General features: G+C 32.4%; 1 protein-coding gene and 1 long non-coding RNA gene across 3 annotated transcripts; one reads left to right on the top strand and one right to left on the bottom strand.

Annotated features, from left to right (window-relative positions):
• The first annotated feature begins 6,380 nt into the window (after nucleotides 1-6,380).
• Nucleotides 6,381-10,683, top strand: LOC105331608 (galanin receptor type 1). Of its 2 annotated transcripts, none has more exons than XM_066073842.1 (4): nucleotides 6,381-6,653; nucleotides 7,627-9,004; nucleotides 9,107-9,227; nucleotides 9,481-10,683. In XM_066073842.1, exons 2-4 carry the CDS (start codon nucleotides 8,141-8,143, stop codon nucleotides 9,678-9,680), a joined length of 1,185 nt encoding a protein of 394 aa, XP_065929914.1. In that variant the 5' UTR covers nucleotides 6,381-6,653; nucleotides 7,627-8,140; the 3' UTR covers nucleotides 9,681-10,683. The 2 variants fall into 2 exon arrangements, with proteins under 2 accessions (XP_065929914.1, XP_034310270.2); XM_034454379.2 differs by having other exon boundaries at nucleotides 6,381-6,771.
• Nucleotides 10,684-19,245: 8,562 nt separating this feature from the next.
• Nucleotides 19,246-20,014, bottom strand: LOC136272378 (uncharacterized). The gene is made up of 4 exons (XR_010710370.1): nucleotides 19,869-20,014; nucleotides 19,653-19,739; nucleotides 19,509-19,565; nucleotides 19,246-19,424 (listed from the first exon to the last, which is right to left on the bottom strand). It is a non-coding gene; the product is annotated as an uncharacterized lncRNA (long non-coding RNA).
• Between the last annotated feature and the right edge of the window lie 2,349 nt (nucleotides 20,015-22,363).

The following is a 22,363-nucleotide window of genomic DNA, read 5'->3' as shown; positions in this document are numbered from 1 at the left end:
ATGATGTAAACGTATTACATGTAACTGTGTTACTATTCTTTTTAGCGTTCCTGGTGTGTGTAGTAATCATATGCTGTACACGAATTGCATGTGACTATGTATTCTATCTAGCGTTCCTTGTGTGTGTATTAATCATATGATGTAAACGTATTAAATGTAACTGTGTATTCTTTTCAGCGTTCCCGGTGTGGTGAGAAAGCATATGCTGTTAGCGTATTAAATGTAATTGTGAATATTTTAAGCGTTCCTGGTGTGTGTAGTAATCAAATGCTAAGGATGTATTACATGTAAATGTGTATTCTTTTAAGCGTTCCTGTGTGTGTAGTAATTATATGCCGTTAACGTATTGCATGTAACTGTGTATTCTATTTTTCGTCCCTGGTGTGTGTAATTATATGCTGTTAACGTATAGAATGTGACTGTGTATTCTATGAAGCGTTCCGGGTGTGTGTTATAATCATATGCTGTAAACGTATTACATGTAACTGTGTATTCTATTTAGCGTATTTGGTGTGTGGAGTTATCGTATATAGTAAACGTATTACATGTAACTGTATTCTTTTAAGCTTTCCTGATGTGTGTAGTATTCATATGCCGTAAACGTATTACATGTAACTGTGTATTCTTTTAAGCGTTCCTGGTGTGTGTAGTAAGCATATGCTGTAAACTTATTACATGTAATTGTGTATTTTATTAAGCTTTCCTGGTGTGTGTTGTACTGTAAACGTATTTCATGTGGATGTGTATTCTTTTCAGCGTCCATGGTATGTGTAATAATTATTTATTGTAAACGTTTTACATGTAACTATGCATTCTATTTAGCTTTTTTAATGTGTGCAGTAATTAAATACTGTAATCGTACCATATGTAACTGTTTGTTATTTTTAGCGTTTATGGTGTGTGTATTGTAATTATATTCTGTAAACGTTTTTGATGTGTCTGTGTATCTTTCTAGCGTTCCTGATGTTTGTAGTAATCATGCATGTATACTGTAAATGTATTACATGTACCTGTTTGATCTTTTTAGCGTTTTAATGTGTGTAGTAATCATTTACTGTATATGTATTACAAGTGGCTGTGTGTTCTATTTAGCTTTCCTGGTGTGTGTAGTAATCATTTAATGTATATGTATTACAAGTGGCTGTGTGTTCAATTTAGCGTTCCTTGCAGTTTGTCGCTTCCACCTAATTAAGATCATTGTTGAAAACATGCTTGTAAAAGAAAAGACACATTTAGGTATGTGACATTCAATCAAAGCCAACTTGTTCCAAAATTATTTTACACCAAGTATCGTATACACTAAAGATAATATGAGTATATTGTTGTTTTAATTATCTTGTGGTATTAATCATACTAGTGTAATGAAAACATATACATGTACATCATATCACGTCCTTAGACATTGTGTTCCTTTTGTCCATTTTAAAATTTAATAAGTTTGTCTACTCTGCAAAACACGCGTTATATGAATTTCTTCAATACCACGTTGGTAAACATTATTCTGGATTTGATTTATGTTTACATATATATATATATATTGGTTTATATAGCATATACTATCGTCGTTATAAAGAAAGCTCTTTTATTCTAACATTAAAGATAATCTTTGTTGCTTAGTAGATGTCTCTTTTTTGTATCTCAATCACTAACTATTCTCAATTAAAAATCAGAAATCATGCAGAGATTATGACAAATTAAGCCGTTTTCCAGACGAAAGAGTATAATTGTTATAAATGTCATAGTTGTATTTATTCAAATAATCAAATCCAAATATGTGTACTTTAAATTTCATATTGAAAATCAAATGTTTTATTGAAATGGTTGGGAATGCTAATACAAGAGTCCAATAAACAACATAACAAGAGTTACTGTTCCTGTGATATACAGGATCAATGGAGCAAGGACATAAGTGTGAACACAATATTATAATTGTATCTGCCATATCGAATGATCACTCTACAAGTTATATGATAATATCCTACGTATCGTTAATTCACGTATATTGTTTTGCAAGGTATGTTTTTCAAAATGTGAACAGTTTCAATGTGATTTTTTTTCTGCATGACTGACCATAATATTTACCGACATAAAATTTGATAAGCATAAACATATTTATCTGCAAAAATCTAACAGCGTTTTTATTGAGAGCAGATACAAGTGGAAGAATGATAAGAAAGCAGATAAACAAGCCTCAGTGGAACATATGTTTATATTTTACTGTGCGCGCAGCGGATGTGTATGTTTTATATATTTCTAGGCTGCTTATGACTCCAAACAACAAATTGTTTGAACATCTCATATTCTAATTGTGTCTAGGTATACATGTACACACATAAAAAAGCAGTGCTTTGATTTATTTTTTCTATCTCAATATTCAACAAAAGCAATCTATTACTCTATCATTTTAATTTAAACATCGATCGCCTTTACTTTTAGATATTTATTATAAAAATATATATGTCCATGAATATATGACACTTGGCCATTTATTTTTGTGAATAATTTCTTAATGAATAAATTTTTTAAAAATCTAAAGATATTTTGTAAACAAGCATGATATGTATTTTCACTCACCAAAATTTTACAAACTATCAAATGTTTTTGACAAATGACCAATTCATATAAATAAAAGACACAAAAATATAAAAAGAATCTCTAAATGGCGTCCTTTTTAATCCATAACAACAACAAATCGATGATTAAATCTCTTACAACAGCCACGTGCACTGTACGGTTTTCGTTTCTGAAATCTATGAACAATTGGAAAAATCTGTTGTTTTCTATAGGGTGTTCTTTTCCATAATTCATATAACTATATCTTAAAGCTGTGTTTAGTAATACACTTTTAAAAGGGGAAATGTGTGCTTTATAGTCTGGTATACCTTAAATAATGAAAATTCAGTTAATATATCGCTAAAGCACGTTTTTTTCAAACTGTTTTGAGAGAGAGAAAAAAAATAAACGAACTTACGTTAATTATGAGTCACTATTTTCAAATGTTTACAAATATTATCAATTGATGCGAAATTCTAGCAAGTATATTTGGGCATTCTGTGCAATGACAGAATCCAAAAATTGTCATTCCATCTCTGAATGGATTATTAGTTAGGTTTTGTCCGCCAGGTGGCGTTTGTTGAAAAAGTTATATATGATAGAGCAGAGATCAGTCGATGGCGAAGCTATGCTGCAGGAAGGCTGGAAAATTTTTAGGCAACTGTCTTCAAAAATACAATTGAGTTTTGTTTGATTTTTTTATTTTTCCGTACAAAGTCTAGAAGTAACTGAATTCTTCCCTGGCCTTGTATATATATTTTTATTTATTTCATAAACAATTAAATACCGTGGTGTTATAGAGCGGGAGCCACGAACAGAAAGGGTCACGACGAGCCGGCATTGTACATTGTAATAGCCAGAAGAGCCGTACTGAATGAGCCGAGTCTGTGTATAAGAGTGAGCGCATATTTGAACTTTATTCTATGACAGTCGATTTGTTTTTTTCTATTATCAGTATCTGTACATATTGATACTAATTACTACCAGTAGTGAAGATAACTGAGGTTACCTAATCGCTTCATTTTTATAGTCAATAGGGTTGCACGCTACCGTAATAATTCATGTAGGAAAAAGTTCAAAGAACTATATATAATATGAGATGAATTTTGCCCCCATAATTCGCCATTTTTAAAGTGTTTCGGGAATATTAAAATGTTATGTTATTTTTTAGAGGAGTTGATGTAAAATATATTTTTCACCTATTTATTTGATTTATTTGCACTCACTTGCAGTATGTGACGTCAGAAGTGACGCTATTTCTATAATTAAATCAAAATCAGTCAAAAATTGACACCTATCTTACCTTTAAACGAATGGGAAATATAGAGCGCATGCTTGAACAAGGAATTTTTTTTTGTCAGTTATTAGTCTTGGCTAGTTACATGTCTGATTAAAATATGTTGTTTGTTCAAGCGTGCGCTCTATGTTTTTTGAAAGAAAAACTGCTTGAAAACAAGCTGTTTTATGCTAAAAATGCAAAAATGGCGGGAAAAGACTGTCTTCATGATACCATATTTCTAAATTGTGGGCACTTGAATCAAAATGAACATAATGTATAAACATCACATATATATCTGTACAAAGAAAACAAAGATTTACAGTAAAATGATGATGTTCATTTTAGGGGGCCATTTTAGACCCTTATCATATATAGTCCTTTCAAAACTTAACAATTTGAACTTTTCTTTAATTTTTTGATAACTTATGGCCGAAAGAAATGTCTTAAAATTAGCATAGCATTGATTGGTACTTTACAAACCGGGGCGCCCCGGCTAGCAACTTTACTAATCGGCAAACCAGTATATTTTTTTTAAACTCCAGAGTCTATATATCAAGATGTATTTTCTATTGTAATCCATAGCTGTATAAAGTTGCCTGCACGTCTTAAAGATCGCTGACACATGTTCGCGCTATCCATGGTGCTATAACGTGTGTGCTGATCATGGAGTAAATTAGATTTGTCCTAACCCACGGTCCCCACAAACGGCCTGCTATCGACCCAATAATCATTAAATTGGTCATTTTCCTCCAACTCATTGTCATAAATGTCCTATAATAAACTAATCATTTACTCGTGGTTTGTTTAATCAATTCCACCTCTTCCTTTATTTGGACAACGTTGTCCTGTAAATTCTAGAAGTGCATATCCTTCACAAAAGGACTTGGGTTCGGTGCCTTGATGAGCATTATATGAGTTTCAAATGATTTAACCAATGTCGACGCAAAACTGTAACAATTCAAGGTCCTCTGAGGGGTCATGTTTGTACGAGAAGGCAACGTTCCTTAGTATACGCTTTTAAAAAGAAACATGTACTAAAAATCAAATTCATTGATTTTTTTTTTATTTTGGGATTTTACTTTTAATCTTTTTCATGAAATAATTGATTACGTTGACTGAACAGATTATCATAGTTTATTACGAAAGTTTTATTTGTCACAGTAAGAATACTGCCAATAAGAATTAATTTACTTACTAAGAAAAAATCCCAGTTATTAGAAAAGATATGAACTTGGTTGGTCACTTCATAATATCCTGTTAAAACACAGTTTTAAAATTTGAACTGCTTATGTCATTTAATTTTTTTTGTACAATCTAAATTATAAGAATAACGTTATTAAAGAAAGCGTTATACTGTTCTAAATTAAATTAACTTGGCTTTGAAAAAACAAAGATTTCTGTATCCTAGGAAAACATTTTAAGACTGCCTTCCTACTTCACCTGACTTATTTGTAATCATTTATGAAATGAAGGTCCAAATTGATTTAAACAATCAAATGTCGCTAATTGTTTTTCATACACGTTTATTTAAAAAAACTGTATGCTCAACAAATCGATCTTTAACTTCTTCTTATTTAAAACTAAAGGTGTGAATATTTGAGGCTAATTCAAAATGTTTTGTTGAATTCCAACAAAACAAAAGTGTAACTGAAATGACAAAAATAAAACAAATAATTTCTATTGAAAGTTTATTGAAATTGTTTGCCCTATTGATGACCCATTTAAGAAATAAAGTATTTTTAATTTCATTGTTAAATTTTCCAAAAAAAAAAATTAAATTTACCCGTTATAACAATATATTACATGGAAGCCAATCAAGTTTGGGACCTTTTACTAATAACATATTAAACGGCCCTACTATTTACCAATAATTTTGATAAAAATTTGCTTATAGCGATGTGCATTCTGTACAATTGACATAAAAATGACAATATTCTATATTCAATTTTAATCCACTGGTTTAAAATTTTAACAATTTTTGTAAAGATAAATCTGAAAATTATATTGTAAAATTCTCTTATTGATATATGTATGCAAACTTTTCTTTTATTAAATATGATAAATATCTATTTTCGACACATGTTCTATAAATATGGTACTTATAACGATCTATTAGTGGGTTATGTCAGCTACTGTGGGTGTACGAATATTTATAATTGTGGGCTGATAACATGGGACATATGGTAATAGTTTACTAAGGATTCGACATGGTTGACAACAATTATTGAATTTCATGCTTTCTCGGGGTGTTCTTTCAGCACCCAACGCATGACTTATGAACATATAATTTTACATCGTATGTGTATAATTGATGGGCTGTTACGCTTTACGTATTTGAAACGTAAAGTAAACATTTGCTGGAATTTAGCTTGCATTTCATGTGAAACTCACTCTTAGACCCAGAAGAAATGTACACAAAAACAGTATCAAGTCATTCATTTAAAAAATCTCCAGATTGTATTCACTTAATGTTTACTTTCAAATGGAATCTTAAAACTACGTTGTTTGAATAAGATAAACCTCGATAGATGCGTAATTGAGATTTAAAACTCAAATTTTGCAACTCAAAATCTTAATAACATGTTCCCTACTAGAACGTTATCTTCATCCGAGAAAGAGGTATTGATCCTTGGCTGCCACTCGGAGAGGAATACCTCCCGAAGGTGAAGCATCTTCAGCCTGTTATTAGATTATAATTGACGTCACAGCAGCAGGTCCTCTATCAAAAGTGTTCGGCAACAAACTCTATAATCGCGCAAACATAGAATGTAACGGACCATTCATGACCATTGGTCATTGGTAGAGGACGTACAATTCAGTGGTCAGGTTACACAATAGGATAGCAACAATGGCTTTGAATTATTACGTGACGGTAAAACGTACGAACTGCACTCTGTGTACCTATTCTTGAACCAGGATTTATTTCATCTTCTTCATTGGTGGGTTTGATTTTTATTCCGCACAACCTTAAGGTTTAAGACACAAATAAGTAATGGTATATTAATGATTTGTAACCAATGTAAATTCTACAACAGTACTTATGAAAATATTTGATATGCATTGATTGATGTTGCTTACAAAATTACAAATAGCTTTCTTAAGCACCCTCTTTATTTTAATTTTTAATAAGTTGTCTAATAGTATCAATTATATTAGGTAATTATGTTCGCTTGTTAACAAATAAAATTGTATGCAAGAGACAGTATGTATATTGATTTTTTGGTAATATCAAAAGGACCTGGAATACGATGATTGAAGCAGATCGGATATAAATGATTTGTTCGCTGGCTTAGTCTTTGTTAATTTATTTTGAGGAATCCTTTAATTTCTAGGGGCCACTTTTCGTGGACTGTGTGTGTTTTGCTTATTCTTTGGGATGTAATTTCGTGCATGCGTCGATTTTCTGTTTCAGCAGGAAAACTAAATCTTCTTAATATTAGTTTTTGTCGAAGGTGAGGGGAACCCACGAATACCCCGAAATTTGAGCCACCAAAAATTCTGCTGATTCCAGGGTATATGAAGACAGTTATAAATAACTTGGGCTTTTATAAATCTCGCTATAAAACTGTGACATGTTTAGTATGTTGAGAAGCGTATTTTAGCATGTTAATTTATAACAAAGTCAGCAACTACTTGTTATGCATAAAATGTGTATTAATGACGTGGGGCAGTCATAAGCGATTTGTCATTGGGTTGTAGTGTTTGTGACGTAATGTTGAGAACTTCTAATATCGTACTAATCATGTAGTTACATTTTTGGTATTGTTTTATAACTATTCTACCATTCGTTTCAGAGTTTCTAAAATTAAGGAACTGTCAAGAAAAAGTCATCAACAGCAGTGATAATAAAGAACTTCTACCGTATATGTGATGTACTTAATGTTATATTTCATAGAAGGATGCAACAGCAAAGACAGTGACTTTCCTACGTTAAGCTCATAAAATAGATGGAATCATCATAACGTTGTCGCAAAGCCGCTCATATTGTGAAATAATTATACATTTGCTTAGATATAATCAAAACCAAATTATTGCTGTTATTATAAGTTTGACATCCAATATCTTAATGTTCAGCAGTTATTCGGTTTTATTATCAGCAACTTTAGATTAATAAGCCCTCAAGACAGAAATGTAAATGGTCTCTTTTAAGTAATGATAAAACAATAAAAAGAGGAAATTACACTAAACTGACAAAAAAGATGCTACGTTAGTAAGAACACTTTATACAAAGCCCCTTAACTCGGACTATTCACTTGAAATTAAAAATCACAATACCCTGTGAGAAATATTACGTAGTTCATCTACGTAATGGCGTCCAATTTAAACATGCACCTGTCCTGTAGCGCTACTATAAAACACGACCATTTTTCAGCGAAATTCACGAGTCTCGTAATAGCATGGCTTGCCATCATATTTGTGGCGGATCTAGTTGGCAACATCTTAGTAATAATTGTGATCCTCAAAAATCCGAGCATGCGTGATGAAACCCACACGACTAATTTCTTCCTGCTAAATCTCGCTATCGCAGACCTTTTGGTTGCTGTGGTTATCCCGTTTTCGATTCATTCCGCTTACAAAGAGTGCTGGGATATGTCTATGTTTCTGTGTAAAATTAACTCGTTCCTAGTAACACTCTCTCTCCTGTCGTCTATCCATACCCTTATGTACATCAGCATCCATAAGTTTGTCAGCGTGAGACGGGTAGCCATTAAAAACGAGTTCAACGTCCCAGTGTCACGTAAAACCTCATGTATTATGATTGTTGCTGCCTGGATGTACGCTCTAGTTTTCAGCATCATGACCGTTATATCAGACCCTATCTACAAGGAAATGACTCTTCAGTGTGGACCAAGATACCCCGTCGTTGGAGATGAAACCTTTTATCTTCATATTGCCAATCAAATCGGAAACCTGTTTATCCCTCTCGTCATATTAATGTTTTGCTACACCCGGGTATTCATGTACATCAGACATCATGCTAATGAACAGCGGCGATTTTCGTCGACTTCAAGTGATGGGGATACATCTCAAAGTGAGAAGGGTGTGACTTTGACAATGGTGATCGTCCTTGCCTGCTTTCTGCTGTCTTGGTTACCTTACATTGTGTATACTAACTATGGGACCATTGTTGAAGGAGAAAAGAAGGACATTCCGTATTACCTAAACCCTTTGGTAAGATATTTGAAATGATGCTACATTATAATGCAAGTACTGATAGTTTTACTCATTGGCATTGAATTGGTAATCTTTCTCTTTCCATCTTTTCCTCTTCAGGCCTATTGCTTCGGATTCATGAACAGCGCCTGTAATCCGCTGATCTATGCGTGGAGATTTCCAAACTTCAGACAAGGATACAAGGATATTTTCAACAAATCCAAGTACTTTGTCACATTCGGTAAGTTTGCAAACTTGGTATTTACAAAAATAAACCCCCAAAAAACTATTGTGTTTGGTGCAGTAGCATAGCTTCTAAATATCAAAAATACATGAAATAACAGATGTCTTCAACTTGTATGTATAAAGAGTGTTTAAACCGTAATGTACCTATATATAATATAGTTATTGGTGAAGTTTGAATGACAACTTTATTTCAATTTTCTTGAAGTTGTGAAGGTATATATACATGTACAATATCCTCAATATTATAGCGGATGGAGGTCGAAAAGTCAGGCGCCCAGTCATACCAAGCATGGTCGAAAGTGAGGCTGGCCGAAGGACGTCCGCTCCTCTTGCGTCAATCAGTGATGTTCGAATTTCCTCAGTCAGTGACGTTTGGGTATCCTCAACTGAATCGCCATCCGTATCGGAGATTGGAGATTTTAAAGCAATAGCATCTCTACCACAGTAGCACGATCAAAGATTATTTTGTCTGCTGCATGTCGAATTGAAACCAAACATTGGTCCACTAGCTGCTATAAGGTCTTTGCGGGAAACAGATACTATTTTTTCCTTAGTTTATGCTCTGTAAAGGTTTTTATTAGATCAAAGTGTTAAACGTGTTACTGGTCTTGTATCGGCTTATTTTATATTGTTTAAAATAAAAATACTTTATTGTCTTTTAAGAATTATTTTCCGTGATAATACAACATAAAGATAGGAATGATTCGAATGCCTTGTCAAGCGGCGCTCTTAGAGCAGATGTTTTCAAAAACTCAAGGTCAAAGCCAGATTAATTTACTTATTAGCTTTATTTGCATGCTAGAGAAGAACTGTCATTGACTTCTTCTTTAGAACATAACAGACTGATGTATCAAGTATTTTGTTGTTCGTGTATCTTATTGGAAGTAAATGTAATTCCGGTTTCGATAGCCTTAAAGCAAAAGTTGAAGAAATGTGATAATAAGATGACCTGTTGTAATGAAATGGGATGTGTTTTAAAGTTAATAAAATGTACAGAAACGTTATAATGTTGCAACAAAGTGATGTCTAAATTAGAATACATTGGCACGTAATGGTAAATGCACATTATGTTTTTATTTAGGTTTCAGATTGTACATTTATCACACCCATCTAATAGCTCTGGAAACCGTTTTTAACAACATTGTCTTTTTATCAATGAATTAATATTCTTATATTGAAGTCACACTTTATCTTTTGGTATATATTTAATAGCTTCTAGTATCATGTGTATGATTGTTCAGAATTTTTGCACAGGTTAATATTGGTGAACAAAAATTGTTCCGCTGGTGTAAGGTACATATTCGCATGAAGCTTGACTTTACATGTACCCGTGTTAATAAAGAGAGCGATGTGGCAATAAGGGCTAAGGACAATTGGTACTGACCGGCTATCGAGGTTGGCTCGTTGGTGCATTGTGGGTGTTTATACAGTATTATTGGTTTATTGTCCAACTCAACTTATGGTTAATTTCCCTTCAAGTTTAAGTTTTATATGGTGAATACTCTAACCTTATTATATTTATTTAATTTTGTAAATTTAACCGGACACATTGTTTTTTTCCCCTACCTATACAGGTAAAATTGCAACATATGTTCAACATATGTTTAACATATGTTATTCGAAACATATGTTGGGCATGTTAACAATCTAACCTTATTATATTCATTTTATTTTGTTTTCATAATTGCATTTACATTACACCGGACACATTGTTTTCTTTTCCTACCTATTGTCTTAAATGCATGGTTTGTCCTGATTCTATCAAATTGTGCAAATAATGCTAAACATGCTAACACCGGTTCATAGACAAAAATGTCAATTGCAATTGCAAATACTGGTCGCTCACTGCTATGAGAGCAGTTTCCAGAGGTCGTGAGTTCAGATCCAGGCTGGAGCGGAGGTTCTGTTCCAAACTAGTGAACTTCTATGTGATTTATGTATATCTAATAATTTCCTATGGTCAGGTATTTTCAATTTAAGATTTATTAATGAATGTGCTAATTACATATGTAATGTAATAAGACTACCGAATCAAAAAGTGTTTATAAACTTTTTTAATCATTGGTTACTTCTTCCACTTGATTTACCGTGTGGTAAAATTTACAATTAATTAACGAAGAAATAATGAATAAATTATAATAACATATGTTATTAAAATAAAAAGGAAAACTTTTGAAAGGATCGTCTTTTTCACTTTGTTTACCGTTCTGTAAAATTTACAATTCATTTAGTCATAATCAATCAATTAAACAAAACAATATAATCATATTTTGAAAGAAAATTTTTGAGGTGATGTCTGCAAAATTTAAAAAAAGCAAAAAAGTGCATCATACATCTTAATAGTTTGCAATAAAGGGGCTCTAGAGATTATTGTTGTATGATCTTTCGGGACATTATTTTTGTTTGTTTTTACTTAGTAATTAAAAAACACCTCGCACATCCAGTTATAACATGACTTTTATGTCATGACAAATGCACTTCAGTCAACCAAAAGTTATTTGTAGATATAAGATTGTTACACCGATTGACCTAATTCATTCAATTGCTTTTAGACGACTATAAGGCAAAACTTTATAATGTAATTGTTACAAATACCATCTACGTTTTGATATAATCAATGAGAGAAAAAGCAAATGAAATAGATAAAAAAAGAGCTCGATTTTGAGTTTTTTAAATTTATTATATCTACAGTTTATGCAATTATGCACAGTTAAACGATCTAAGTATAATCACCTTATTTTTGCCCTGCGAAAAAAAAGGAGAACAGTTAGTAGTTGGACACGTATATATTTGCCTTATACTCGTGAACTCTGGTCAGATTTTATCAGTGGAAGTATTCTAGCATTATTAGGATATAAGGTTAATTCACTTTTAACGTTATCTCAAAACTAATTCGCAAGGAAAATAAGACGTTCATATGAAAATGAAATTATTTTCAAATTTGTTGATATGGACGTCATGTCTACTCTGCGTAGCGTCATTAGAAGAGAGGATGCTTGTAAGTGACACTGCCCTTCAGAGTGAAATTCAAGAACTGCGCACAAAAGTGTCAGCGTTGGAGTCTAAGGTCGCTTCTTTGGAATCTAAATCAAGTATGTACACTTTTATTTTCCATGTACCATTTTATATAAAATCTCATTGGTTAACAAAACGGGTTGAAATTTGGGTACACTCTGCTGAAACCACAATCAATTCAATCGAATTCACAATTAATATTGTATAAAGTTTAATGAAACCTCATAAGTAGTTTTAAATTTTTCTGTGAATTCATTTCACCATATTTCAGTCATCTGCCCGTTTGTCGTCTATGCTTCTAATCGTTTCAAATTTACTTGTACTGCTCTTAATTTTTATTTTATGTTAAATCTTGTTAAAAATAGTTGTTGTTTCATGATATACATCTGATTTTACTTTAACAGCGTCTTCCCCCGTCGTCTTTATGAGCCAGTTGAGTCAGACTCTCCTTCATCCCGCCATTGGTCACATCGTTGCTTTTGATGACGTCATTACAAATGTCGGTCATGCTTACAGTTCCGTCACAGGTGTATTCCGAGCACCTGTAGACGGCAACTATATGTTCTCGATGATAGGAACAGTAAAGCCTCAACCTGGTGACCACTCGCTTCATCTTCTGCTTAAGAGAAACGGAAACACCATCGGCTACATATTTTTGGATTCGAATCATGACTACTACCTCAAAAGAACCGAGGTTGCAGCGGTTTCCCTTACATCCGGGGACGAAGTCTTTGTTCAGGTGGACGCTGTTGATGGAACTCATTCATTAGTAGGATGTTGTTTTCATACACATTTTTCCGGTTTTTTAATCCGATAATAAATTTGTAAAATTGATATATTATAGTTTGTTTTACATTGTTAAATTTAAATCTTTAATCCATACATGTACAATGCCTCAATGTATTTCGAGTTTTTAGTGTCCTAACCATGAAATCAAAGAGGACTATAGTCTTTGAAAATATTGCGGTTTGTTTAGTGAATTAACAGTTAAGCTTTTTGTGTAACTTTATAATGTTCATATATATTTTTTCCTTAAATCAAGTGACAATGAGATTAATGTGATTACTTTTTAAATGTGACTCTTATTTACGATCGTGTTAGGTTTCAGTTATAATATTATCAATGTAAAAATCGAGAAGAATTCAAATCCTACCACACCAATTCGTTCAACGCAGCAGTTATTATTCATCGAGTTTTACTTTTGTTACTTTTTATCCACTGGTTTCAAAGTTAAATGTATTAATGTTTTATGACCAAATTACTAGCGCGTCTGTTTACTCTAACGGGAACCAAAATGCACCTAAATTAACTAAACGATAATGACACAATTAATTTAATACAAATTGTTCTTCGTGAAATCGCGTTTGTCATTTAAAAGAAGCAATTCATTAATATGTGTGTATTTGCTGTTGAATTAAGAAAGATAACTCTACTACATTCCGTGTTTTAATATGTGGATTTTTTTTATTTATCAAGCAAGAGTGGTGTTAATACATAAGGTAATATTTTTCATGGACTCAAATAAAAAAAAAAAGCAAACAAAAACCAAAAAAAAAAACCCCCAACAATTTGCAGAAGAACGTTAAACGCTTTTTTAAATAGTTTCGGAAAATCAACAACCAAGTTTAAGACGGTTTGATTGTCAAAGCCATTTAAGACTATGCTTGTCTCTTTACGAACGGGAGTTCTGAATAAACCAAAAAAATATAAATGGAATTTAAAGGTAAAATATTTTTGAAATTTGTCTTTACTTAATGATAGGTAGAATATATAGCCTTCTCGTATCTTGAAATTAAAAGTAGGTGAACAAATGACAATAACAAACCGTAAACCACCTCAAAAGCCATAAAACGGAATATAATTTCAAAGCAGCTAAACACGGATCCCAGATAGATAAAGGTAGGATCAGGTGCCTAGGAGGAGTGAGCATCCACTGCTGACCGGTCACACCCGTCGTGTTCTCATTGTGTCTGATATTTAGCCATATTTGCTAAAAATGTGCTATAAGCACATGTATATGCACAGCTGTGACCTAAAACTTGGCTAAGAAAAGTGTTCATTTTGGTAAAAGCAATAACAATGCATGATATTATTTATAATTGTTGTTAACATTCAAATTTGCAAACAATTTTTATTAACAATCGTAAGACTGACCATCAAGAACATGAACCTACAGTAGTATTTCGTCATAAAGTAAGATAACGATAACAAACATTGGTCAGTCAGGTAAACTATAAATTAAATGAATTAATACACAGAGTTCTAGTTGTTGATACCAATATCACGGTTGCATTGTCTGTACTTGAAATATTTCATGGTACAACACGGAAGATTTTTTTTACATCCTATTTGATTTAATCTAATCAATTTCGGGCGCTTAACTATTTTGTTTATGGGCATGACAAACTTGTTCTTAAACCTGACAGTTTTTTGTTGTTTGATAGTGACTTCGTTAAGATTATGTTCAAAAGCATTATATACTTTTGCTGAGTAAAGTACAACCATTAGGTGATGAATACATTTTTGCATATTAATGACAGTTAGCCACTGTTTAGAAAATACATTTTTATTTTCCTTCATGTTTTGTATATAACATTACATAAATTTTCTGAAATTAAAACAAAGTGTTTTGTAATTCTTTGGAATATAAAAAAGTTTGAATTGCTTGCTTCTTGTTTTTCAAATTATATTTTATATCTTAGAGATATTTATATGAGAATATTTAGCACTTGATATACTACTCTTTTTTAAAGCTCTATGAAATGGATATGATAGGTTAAGTACTTAATACTCGCACTCGCAAATGATTTAAATATTTCCAAAAGAATTCATAATGAAAACTCTAAACAAATGACACCTCAAATTAATCATCCTATTTACCCATCTAGTTTAAATAATCAACACAGTATAGATTACATTTTAATCAAAATATCCATGTACACGTAATATTGATACCATACAAAACAATGGTTTGGTACTTGCTTTAAAACTTGCATTTACGTAAACAAGGAAACTTTGAAATGTTACAACATTCGTCTTTATGATGCGTCCGATGCTCTGAAATGGAAACCGGAAAATATAAACAGAGACACACTTGAAGAACAACTGTCACATTAAATAATAGAGAGTGAGAATCAAGTTTACAAACAGATTTTTATCATATCATTGAATGACATCTGTTGATGAATGGGTGTTTTGCTAATCATTTTCCACATCGACATTGGCACCATTCGGCATAGTATGTGGGAAAATATCAACACAATCTATAAAGTTAGAAAAACCTTAACTGAGTTCAAACCGCTTTGACACTTTGATCAGAAATGAAATATTAAAGAGAGAATGCAGGTCGATTAATGAGCAATTTAAGATATACATGTACCGTTAAATATATGCACATACCAACATAACGCATTTATAATTCATTGTTCTCTATAATCCTTAAAAAACGTCACAATATATCACCGACACCAAGTTTTTATACATTTAAATGGCTTTGACAGATTACATGTGTGCATTATTTTTTTTACATCAATTTCTTTTCAGCAATTTTTTTGTAAAAAAAAATTAACAAAACGTTAATCATGTGAACAAAAAAATGCATTTCCGAGTATTCAAGTTAATGTTAAGGTATCCGATCCATAATTCAATAAAAATTGATGGCTGGAAAGCATATGAATTTTTTATTGGATATTGATGACCACCCCGTGGGGTATACAAAAAGTAGGTCAACAAGGGTGATAACTCATAAGGGGAGATAACTCTGAACTTTTTCGAAAATTCAAAATCGGCTACTTTTAATTAATTTTATAACAAAAAATGAATAAAAAACATAAGAACTAAAATTAATTATCTTGTGTATTTTATCATATACATGTAAATACTTCAAAAAAAAAAAATTTCAACATTTAAAATTTCGGCAAGTATAATTATGCAAAAAAGCCATAATTTAGGACATACGAAAAAATAACATTTTTGGTCGATTTGAATAATTTTTATTTCTGTTACATATCTGGAAGCTATAATATTTTTTGTGTTTAATCAACAAGGCTGCTATAGTAGTTAAGAATAAATAGGTCATCATGGACGACAACTCACAAAGAGAGATAACCCATGGGCAACTTTTTGACAAAAAAAGTTTTTTCGAAAGTTTGGTCAAGATATTGTCAATACAATGAATGTATTTCACTTATTTTTTTTTATGCTGATAAATAATAGAAATATTTGTCTCCACAGTTCATGTACTTGTAAACAGACACACAAATTTCAAACTTGGATTAAAAACACCGATTAATAAAATTCATTTGCTAAAATATGCACACAGTTTTGGAATACATTCTCCTAACACTTTTTTGTCTGATGTTTCCCTAAACTATTTTTCATAGAAAACACATCTACACACATCTACTAGCCCATCTTCACCACTTCTCTTGAATATAAGTCTCAGATGTCCCAAATTTAGTCCAGATCCAGCGATATTTTCTGTTGTGCATGATTTCATGATTTCATGATTTTTTCTCCGATAAGAGGGCGAAGGGAAGTGATGTTTTTAGACTTACAAGAATTGAATTTTTCCTGAAGAAATTGGCATTCTGTATTATAAGAATGTTTTGTAAAGTCTGAAACAGACAGAAGTGCAGCTTGCATGATTTCATCTAGCATGATGACATCATCGAGAGCATTATGTGCATTGTAAGTATGACCACAGAAATGCTGTGCTAGAAATTCTTGCTTATACTTTTCAAGTTTTGGAAATTTCTGTCTGAAGAGAGTAAGTGAATCACAAAATGCTGAGACTTTAGAGCAAAATCTATCTTGCAAACCACAGCTACGAAATGCGTTGCATAATACTCGAAAATCAAATGTTCGGCCATTGTGTGCTACAATCACTACGGTAGGAAATTTCTCCAACCACTCCAAGAAATCCACAAGTGCAGTCTTTATTCTCACAAAATCAACGGGCTCACCACGGTAACAAAGAACTCCACCACTCCAGGTAATGTTGGTGACTTTTTCAGCCATTGGTGTAATAGGCAGGTCTGGAGCCACATATCTTCAGAACTGCTCCTTGGTATTACTGTTAACAGCAGCTATCTGAGTGATGTGGGGCATAATGCCATGCTGAACTGAAAATATATAGATGCAAATACTGATAATAGTCTATTTGTATTTGGTTGTATAGCTTTGCTTTTTTTTTCTTTTCTTTTTTTTTTAAATATTTGAGAAAAAAATATTTACTCAGGCCAGTGGTTTCCAGATCTAAAATAACAATACTGGGTGCTGAGCAGTTTTTCAAATTTGAAGAGGAGGAAAAGCAGGGCTTTGGCACAGGATCTGGAATTTTTTCTATATCCTCTTCTTTCACAGAAAGTCCAATTTCTAACACAGATATGGTATAAATAATATACAAACTTGTCCATACTGAAATAATTGTGAAAAAATGTCTGTAACTGTCAAATGACAAACCAGATTGATAAGACAAACCTTCAATTGCTTCATTTCCCCCCTTCGAGGTAGACCTCTCTTCCTTCAAAAATAGTCTTCTTCTTTTTCTCTCTGGTAATCTGGCCCGATCCTTTCTCTTCATTCTGTCAGCATCCATCTTCTCTGCATACGAATCACAGAAGTGTCCAGGAGATAGGCCATTGCTGACAAATGTCTGAAAGTATTACAATAAGAAAATGCATGAGTTCACAACATTTCATGGAATTAAATTTTAAACATTTAGGATCTCTAAAGAATTAATTATAATTATTTTATTTTCCAACATATTCTGAGTTTTCTGTCTTTGAGTCATAGTGTCATTTTAACAATAATGCAAACAATTGTAACATCATCACAATGTCAAATCAAAAATTTATCACTGCATATCATTGTAAACATGTTGATGTTATAAAGAGAGTCAGTCTATAATATCAATTCTTCAACATACTAAATCTGCAGGGTCTGAACAAGTGAACACAGAAAGGCAAAACAAAGCAAATGAAACAATGTCAAAATTTCAACTAATGCCAAAAGAAATATCAACAGCAGAACAGAACAGACCTGCCAAAATTCCAACTTGTACCACAGGAAATATCAACAAACAGATCAGAAAGAATTGAACATTCATTTTATCTCTGACAAATACTTTCTACCCTCATTAATAAACGCTGCAGTCGCTTTAACTCTGAAGTCTAAGCTCTCACTTTCCCCATAATGGAGATGTTTTGGAACTCTCAGACATGTTTCTCTATTGGCATGCTCACATGCCTGACTTGACCCTAATTCTATATATGAGGCACTTTTGGCAATGATTGGAGCAAAAATGTCATCGAGGCTCTGGCGTAATAATGGATCCTGCAATGGTACCTTATATGGCAAACTCATATGAACATAAGTTTCGTTAGGTTTGCGTTTATACCCACAAAATCTCCCGTGACATTTGCTGTGATCACCAAACTGATGTGGAACCAAAGCTACCAAATTTTCTCGCATTCCTTCTTTATCACCTTGATTCTTTGAAAATATTTATTTAATGCACTTTGACAAATGCTGTATTATCTGATTGGATATTTTCACTACTTTAGAATTTCGAAGATGGTACAAAGTTTTTATAATATTTTTGACACAATGATTTTTGTCCAGTCTTTTCACAACTGACAGACCACACTGACTCTTTAGACGGGCAATCAGAGTGTTATCCCCATCCCCTTCAATAATCTCAACTGGCGTACCTTGACTTGACATTTCTTTCAATGCAAGCAGTCCAGCCTCACTTTCCATCATTCTAGCACTTCCGTTGTGGTTCCAAACACATCTATGAGACCTTATTCTCTGACCTATTTCTTTTCCACCATTTACAGGTTGCACAAGATCGATGCTTGATGACTGTCTTTAATACTTTGTTCCTTTTACTTATTAGGAAGGTGTGGCCTATTGCAAATATATACATGTTATTGTTACAGACTAGATCTACATTAGCATCATAAAAATGTTGAAATAGTTTGAAAAAAAAATACCTGTTAAGCTGTCATAACCTCTGTTTTGCCAAGCATGATCAGCTGCTACAGTCATTCCTGATCGGGTCTTTGGGGGGAATATAATTTTCTTTTTTGTTTTGGTGGATGCAGATCTGTTAACACCAACATGTTTCTCTTCTGGCATGGTTTTGGCAGGAGGTTGAGGGGATGAGCTATTACTGAAAGCATGTTTACAACTCATATAGGTTCATCTATTTCTTGATTATAGAAAATCAGTTTAAACAGTTCATTGATTTATTTACCTCTCAGTCAGTAGATCAAATGCTCCTGAATTACATTTTTCAATAAGTGATGGATCTCTACAAACAAACAAGATATCAGTTTTGAAAATTAAATTTGATTTTTAGAGAATATTAACATTATATGCTTAAACTTCAAATATTTACCCTTTAAATTCATCTTCAATTATTGCCACACCAAGTTATTTATCAAAAGAATCTGCATTTGAATCCATCTCCTGTGCTGCAACTTCTCTGAAATTTGACAAACATGTTATAGATTACAATAAAAAAAAAAAGAAAGAAAAATAATTTTAGGAACACAGAACACTTTTTAAAAGTATGTTTCTTTGGTAATAACAACATGTTTACAAATACACACACCTCATTTCATCTCTGAATGCTTTTTGACTTTCATCTGCCATATTCTCATCTGCAAATTTCTCAATCATCTCACCAGCCCTGCGTTCCATAACTTTCAGATTTTTATTATTAACTGTTGGTAGATTGAGTGCTGCAAGAAAATTGTTCATTCTCTGTGGACCACCAACTGAATCAATCATTGCTTAAAAAAAACCATAAATTTATCAGAAATACATGCTTGCATAAGGTAGTGTCAATACAGTTGCAAAGGAAAAATTCAAAAGAGACTTGATTATTCTTTATAGGAATGAGTAACAATAACTACCTGCACCGAGCTTTGTATTTACGCAGAAGCTGGGCATTCCTCTCTGGCCTGTCACCTTCTTCTGTTTTTTCCCATAAGGTACTCTGTTCACATTACCGCAGTATGTACACTGTACATATAAATATCCTGCAAGCCCCACTTTCATTTCTGCTTTCACAGTTTGTAGAGATAGATATAAAGGACCACACAAACATTTCGCACAGTTCGAAAGACCTTCAATGAGAACACTAAATTCTACAATACGTCGACCTTTCAATATCAGATCATTCGTGCTGATTTTCCTCGCCGCATTCAACTTATTTAGCCCGGGACAACACACATTACACCCGTTAAAACCTAAACACATATGTGCAGATGTATAATTGTGTTCCTCGATCACATTGTTGCTCGCTTTTTCGCTTTCCCTTGCCTTGATTCTCAGCTGAAATTTGAACTGCCCGAGTTTGTTCCGTCTTCTGTTTACAGGCGCCATTACGGAAGTTGACAATCTCGAGAATTCTCGTACGCGTTACCTTTAATTTTTTAATTTTGTTTATTTCATATTCAATTCATTTCTTTTAACATTTATTGAATATAATTTATAATATATGTTTTTGTAAGTTTGAGAAGATGTACATGTTATGTTTAGTTTTACGATCTTATACGACATAAGCCGAAGTTAGCCGATCGAATTATGTATCGGATACCTTAAGTGTTTCTCAATTAAAATTTAGAAATTTCAAAATCACCACCGTCATACTGATTTAAATTTAAAGAGCATTTTACAAATAAAGGGAGATAACTGTTGGGTTACTATCAATATTTGGTGGAAAGATTAAAAATTAGGTGGATTATGGCGCCTAGACCTTGTACAGCACCAACCAAATGACACGAAAATGACACGAATTGTTTTCACTCCTTAAATATTTGTAGAGTTCATCTCGGAAGCATGCATAATTTAAAACTTTTTAATGAATTTTACAACAATTCTTTTCAATTTCAGAATAAGATATGTTGACGTCAAGGCAACTGTTTGACAAAAATATACGACACGTTAGATACAATGAATTTAATCTGTCAATAGAAAAAGTTTTTTTTTTTAAATTCAATATTTATATTAAAACAGCATTTCAAAACATTATTGTTTTTCTTTGTCAACATTAATAAGAAATACTAATTTTAACAACATTTTAACAACATAAATGCTTAAGCATTAATACCGTGAATCATGAAACGTTACTACACATTTATTGGCTGATGTTAAATTAGATTTTTGAATAATGATTTGAAAAAAAATGGACGACAAACAAAAATTGCTATGACAGGTAGATTTGTTTTAGTATCTGTTTTTCCGAAAAGAGCATATCTGTATTGTGTTTTCTTTGGCATGAAGTGTTGAAGAACTAGTTCAAGGTTGTTGTGTGAAAAGTGGTTTAAAAAAGAAATCAGCTTATTTATCTGACGATGCTATGAATCACTCTTGCAATCTATCATACATGTTAGTATGTCAGTGTTAAAGAAGTATATCTTGTTTAAAGGATATACCTTTATTTATTTAACAGCATAAAAAAGGTTTCAGTTTCGTTTTTAATTTACATGTTCGTCATAAAATGCATAACGATAAGATAAGACTGGTAAGGGCACTTGTCTTTTATACGACCGTTGTAAATCCTGCATATACGATAGCTTGTTAGGATTCCTACGCACTCATGTGTTTTATATGACCGTTGTTATTCTTTTTTGCATGGTAAATCTTTACGACATATAAAACCAGTGCATCTCCCCTGCACTTAAGTTGGCAAGTAAGGCGTTCTTAGAGGATACTACATATGAATGACTGCATCCCATTATCCCAAATAGTCTTTCTCATAAATAACTTTTCCTCTTAATACGGGATCTATAAAACGCTTTCGGTTTTGTACTAGAGTTTTAGCTTGTAAGAAAACATATTTATTACCTGAATGTTTTATTGATACTTAAATATAGTAACAATTTTTGCTAAGTACAAGCAGGTATATTTCTACAAAAAGCAAAATAAAACGCGCATACTTTAATTAAATGCATTCAATTACATATATGCATCATACATCTATCACTGAGACACACTGCATCTTGAGACATTTAAAACCGTGACTGATTGTAAATTTGCTTTTAAGTTTTTAGTTCGATATAGGCCTAAGCATTTTATGTTAAATTTTAATTATTTTTACAA

Source organism: Magallana gigas, chromosome 10 (genome assembly GCF_963853765.1).
Source record: "Magallana gigas chromosome 10, xbMagGiga1.1, whole genome shotgun sequence".
NCBI classification, from domain to species: Eukaryota; Metazoa; Mollusca; class Bivalvia; order Ostreida; family Ostreidae; genus Magallana; species Magallana gigas.
This window is presented reverse-complemented; position numbering and strand designations above follow the sequence as displayed.

Coding starts and splice junctions, on each gene's coding strand:
- LOC105331608 (XM_066073842.1), top strand. CDS start 8,141: ATGGCGTCCAATTTAAACATGCACCTGTCCTGTAGCGCTACTATAAAA. Junction 9,005..9,106: donor CGTATTACCTAAACCCTTTG/GTAAGATATTTG, acceptor TTTCCTCTTCAG/GCCTATTGCTTCGGATTCAT. Junction 9,228..9,480: donor CAAGTACTTTGTCACATTCG/GTAAGTTTGCAA, acceptor TCAATATTATAG/CGGATGGAGGTCGAAAAGTC.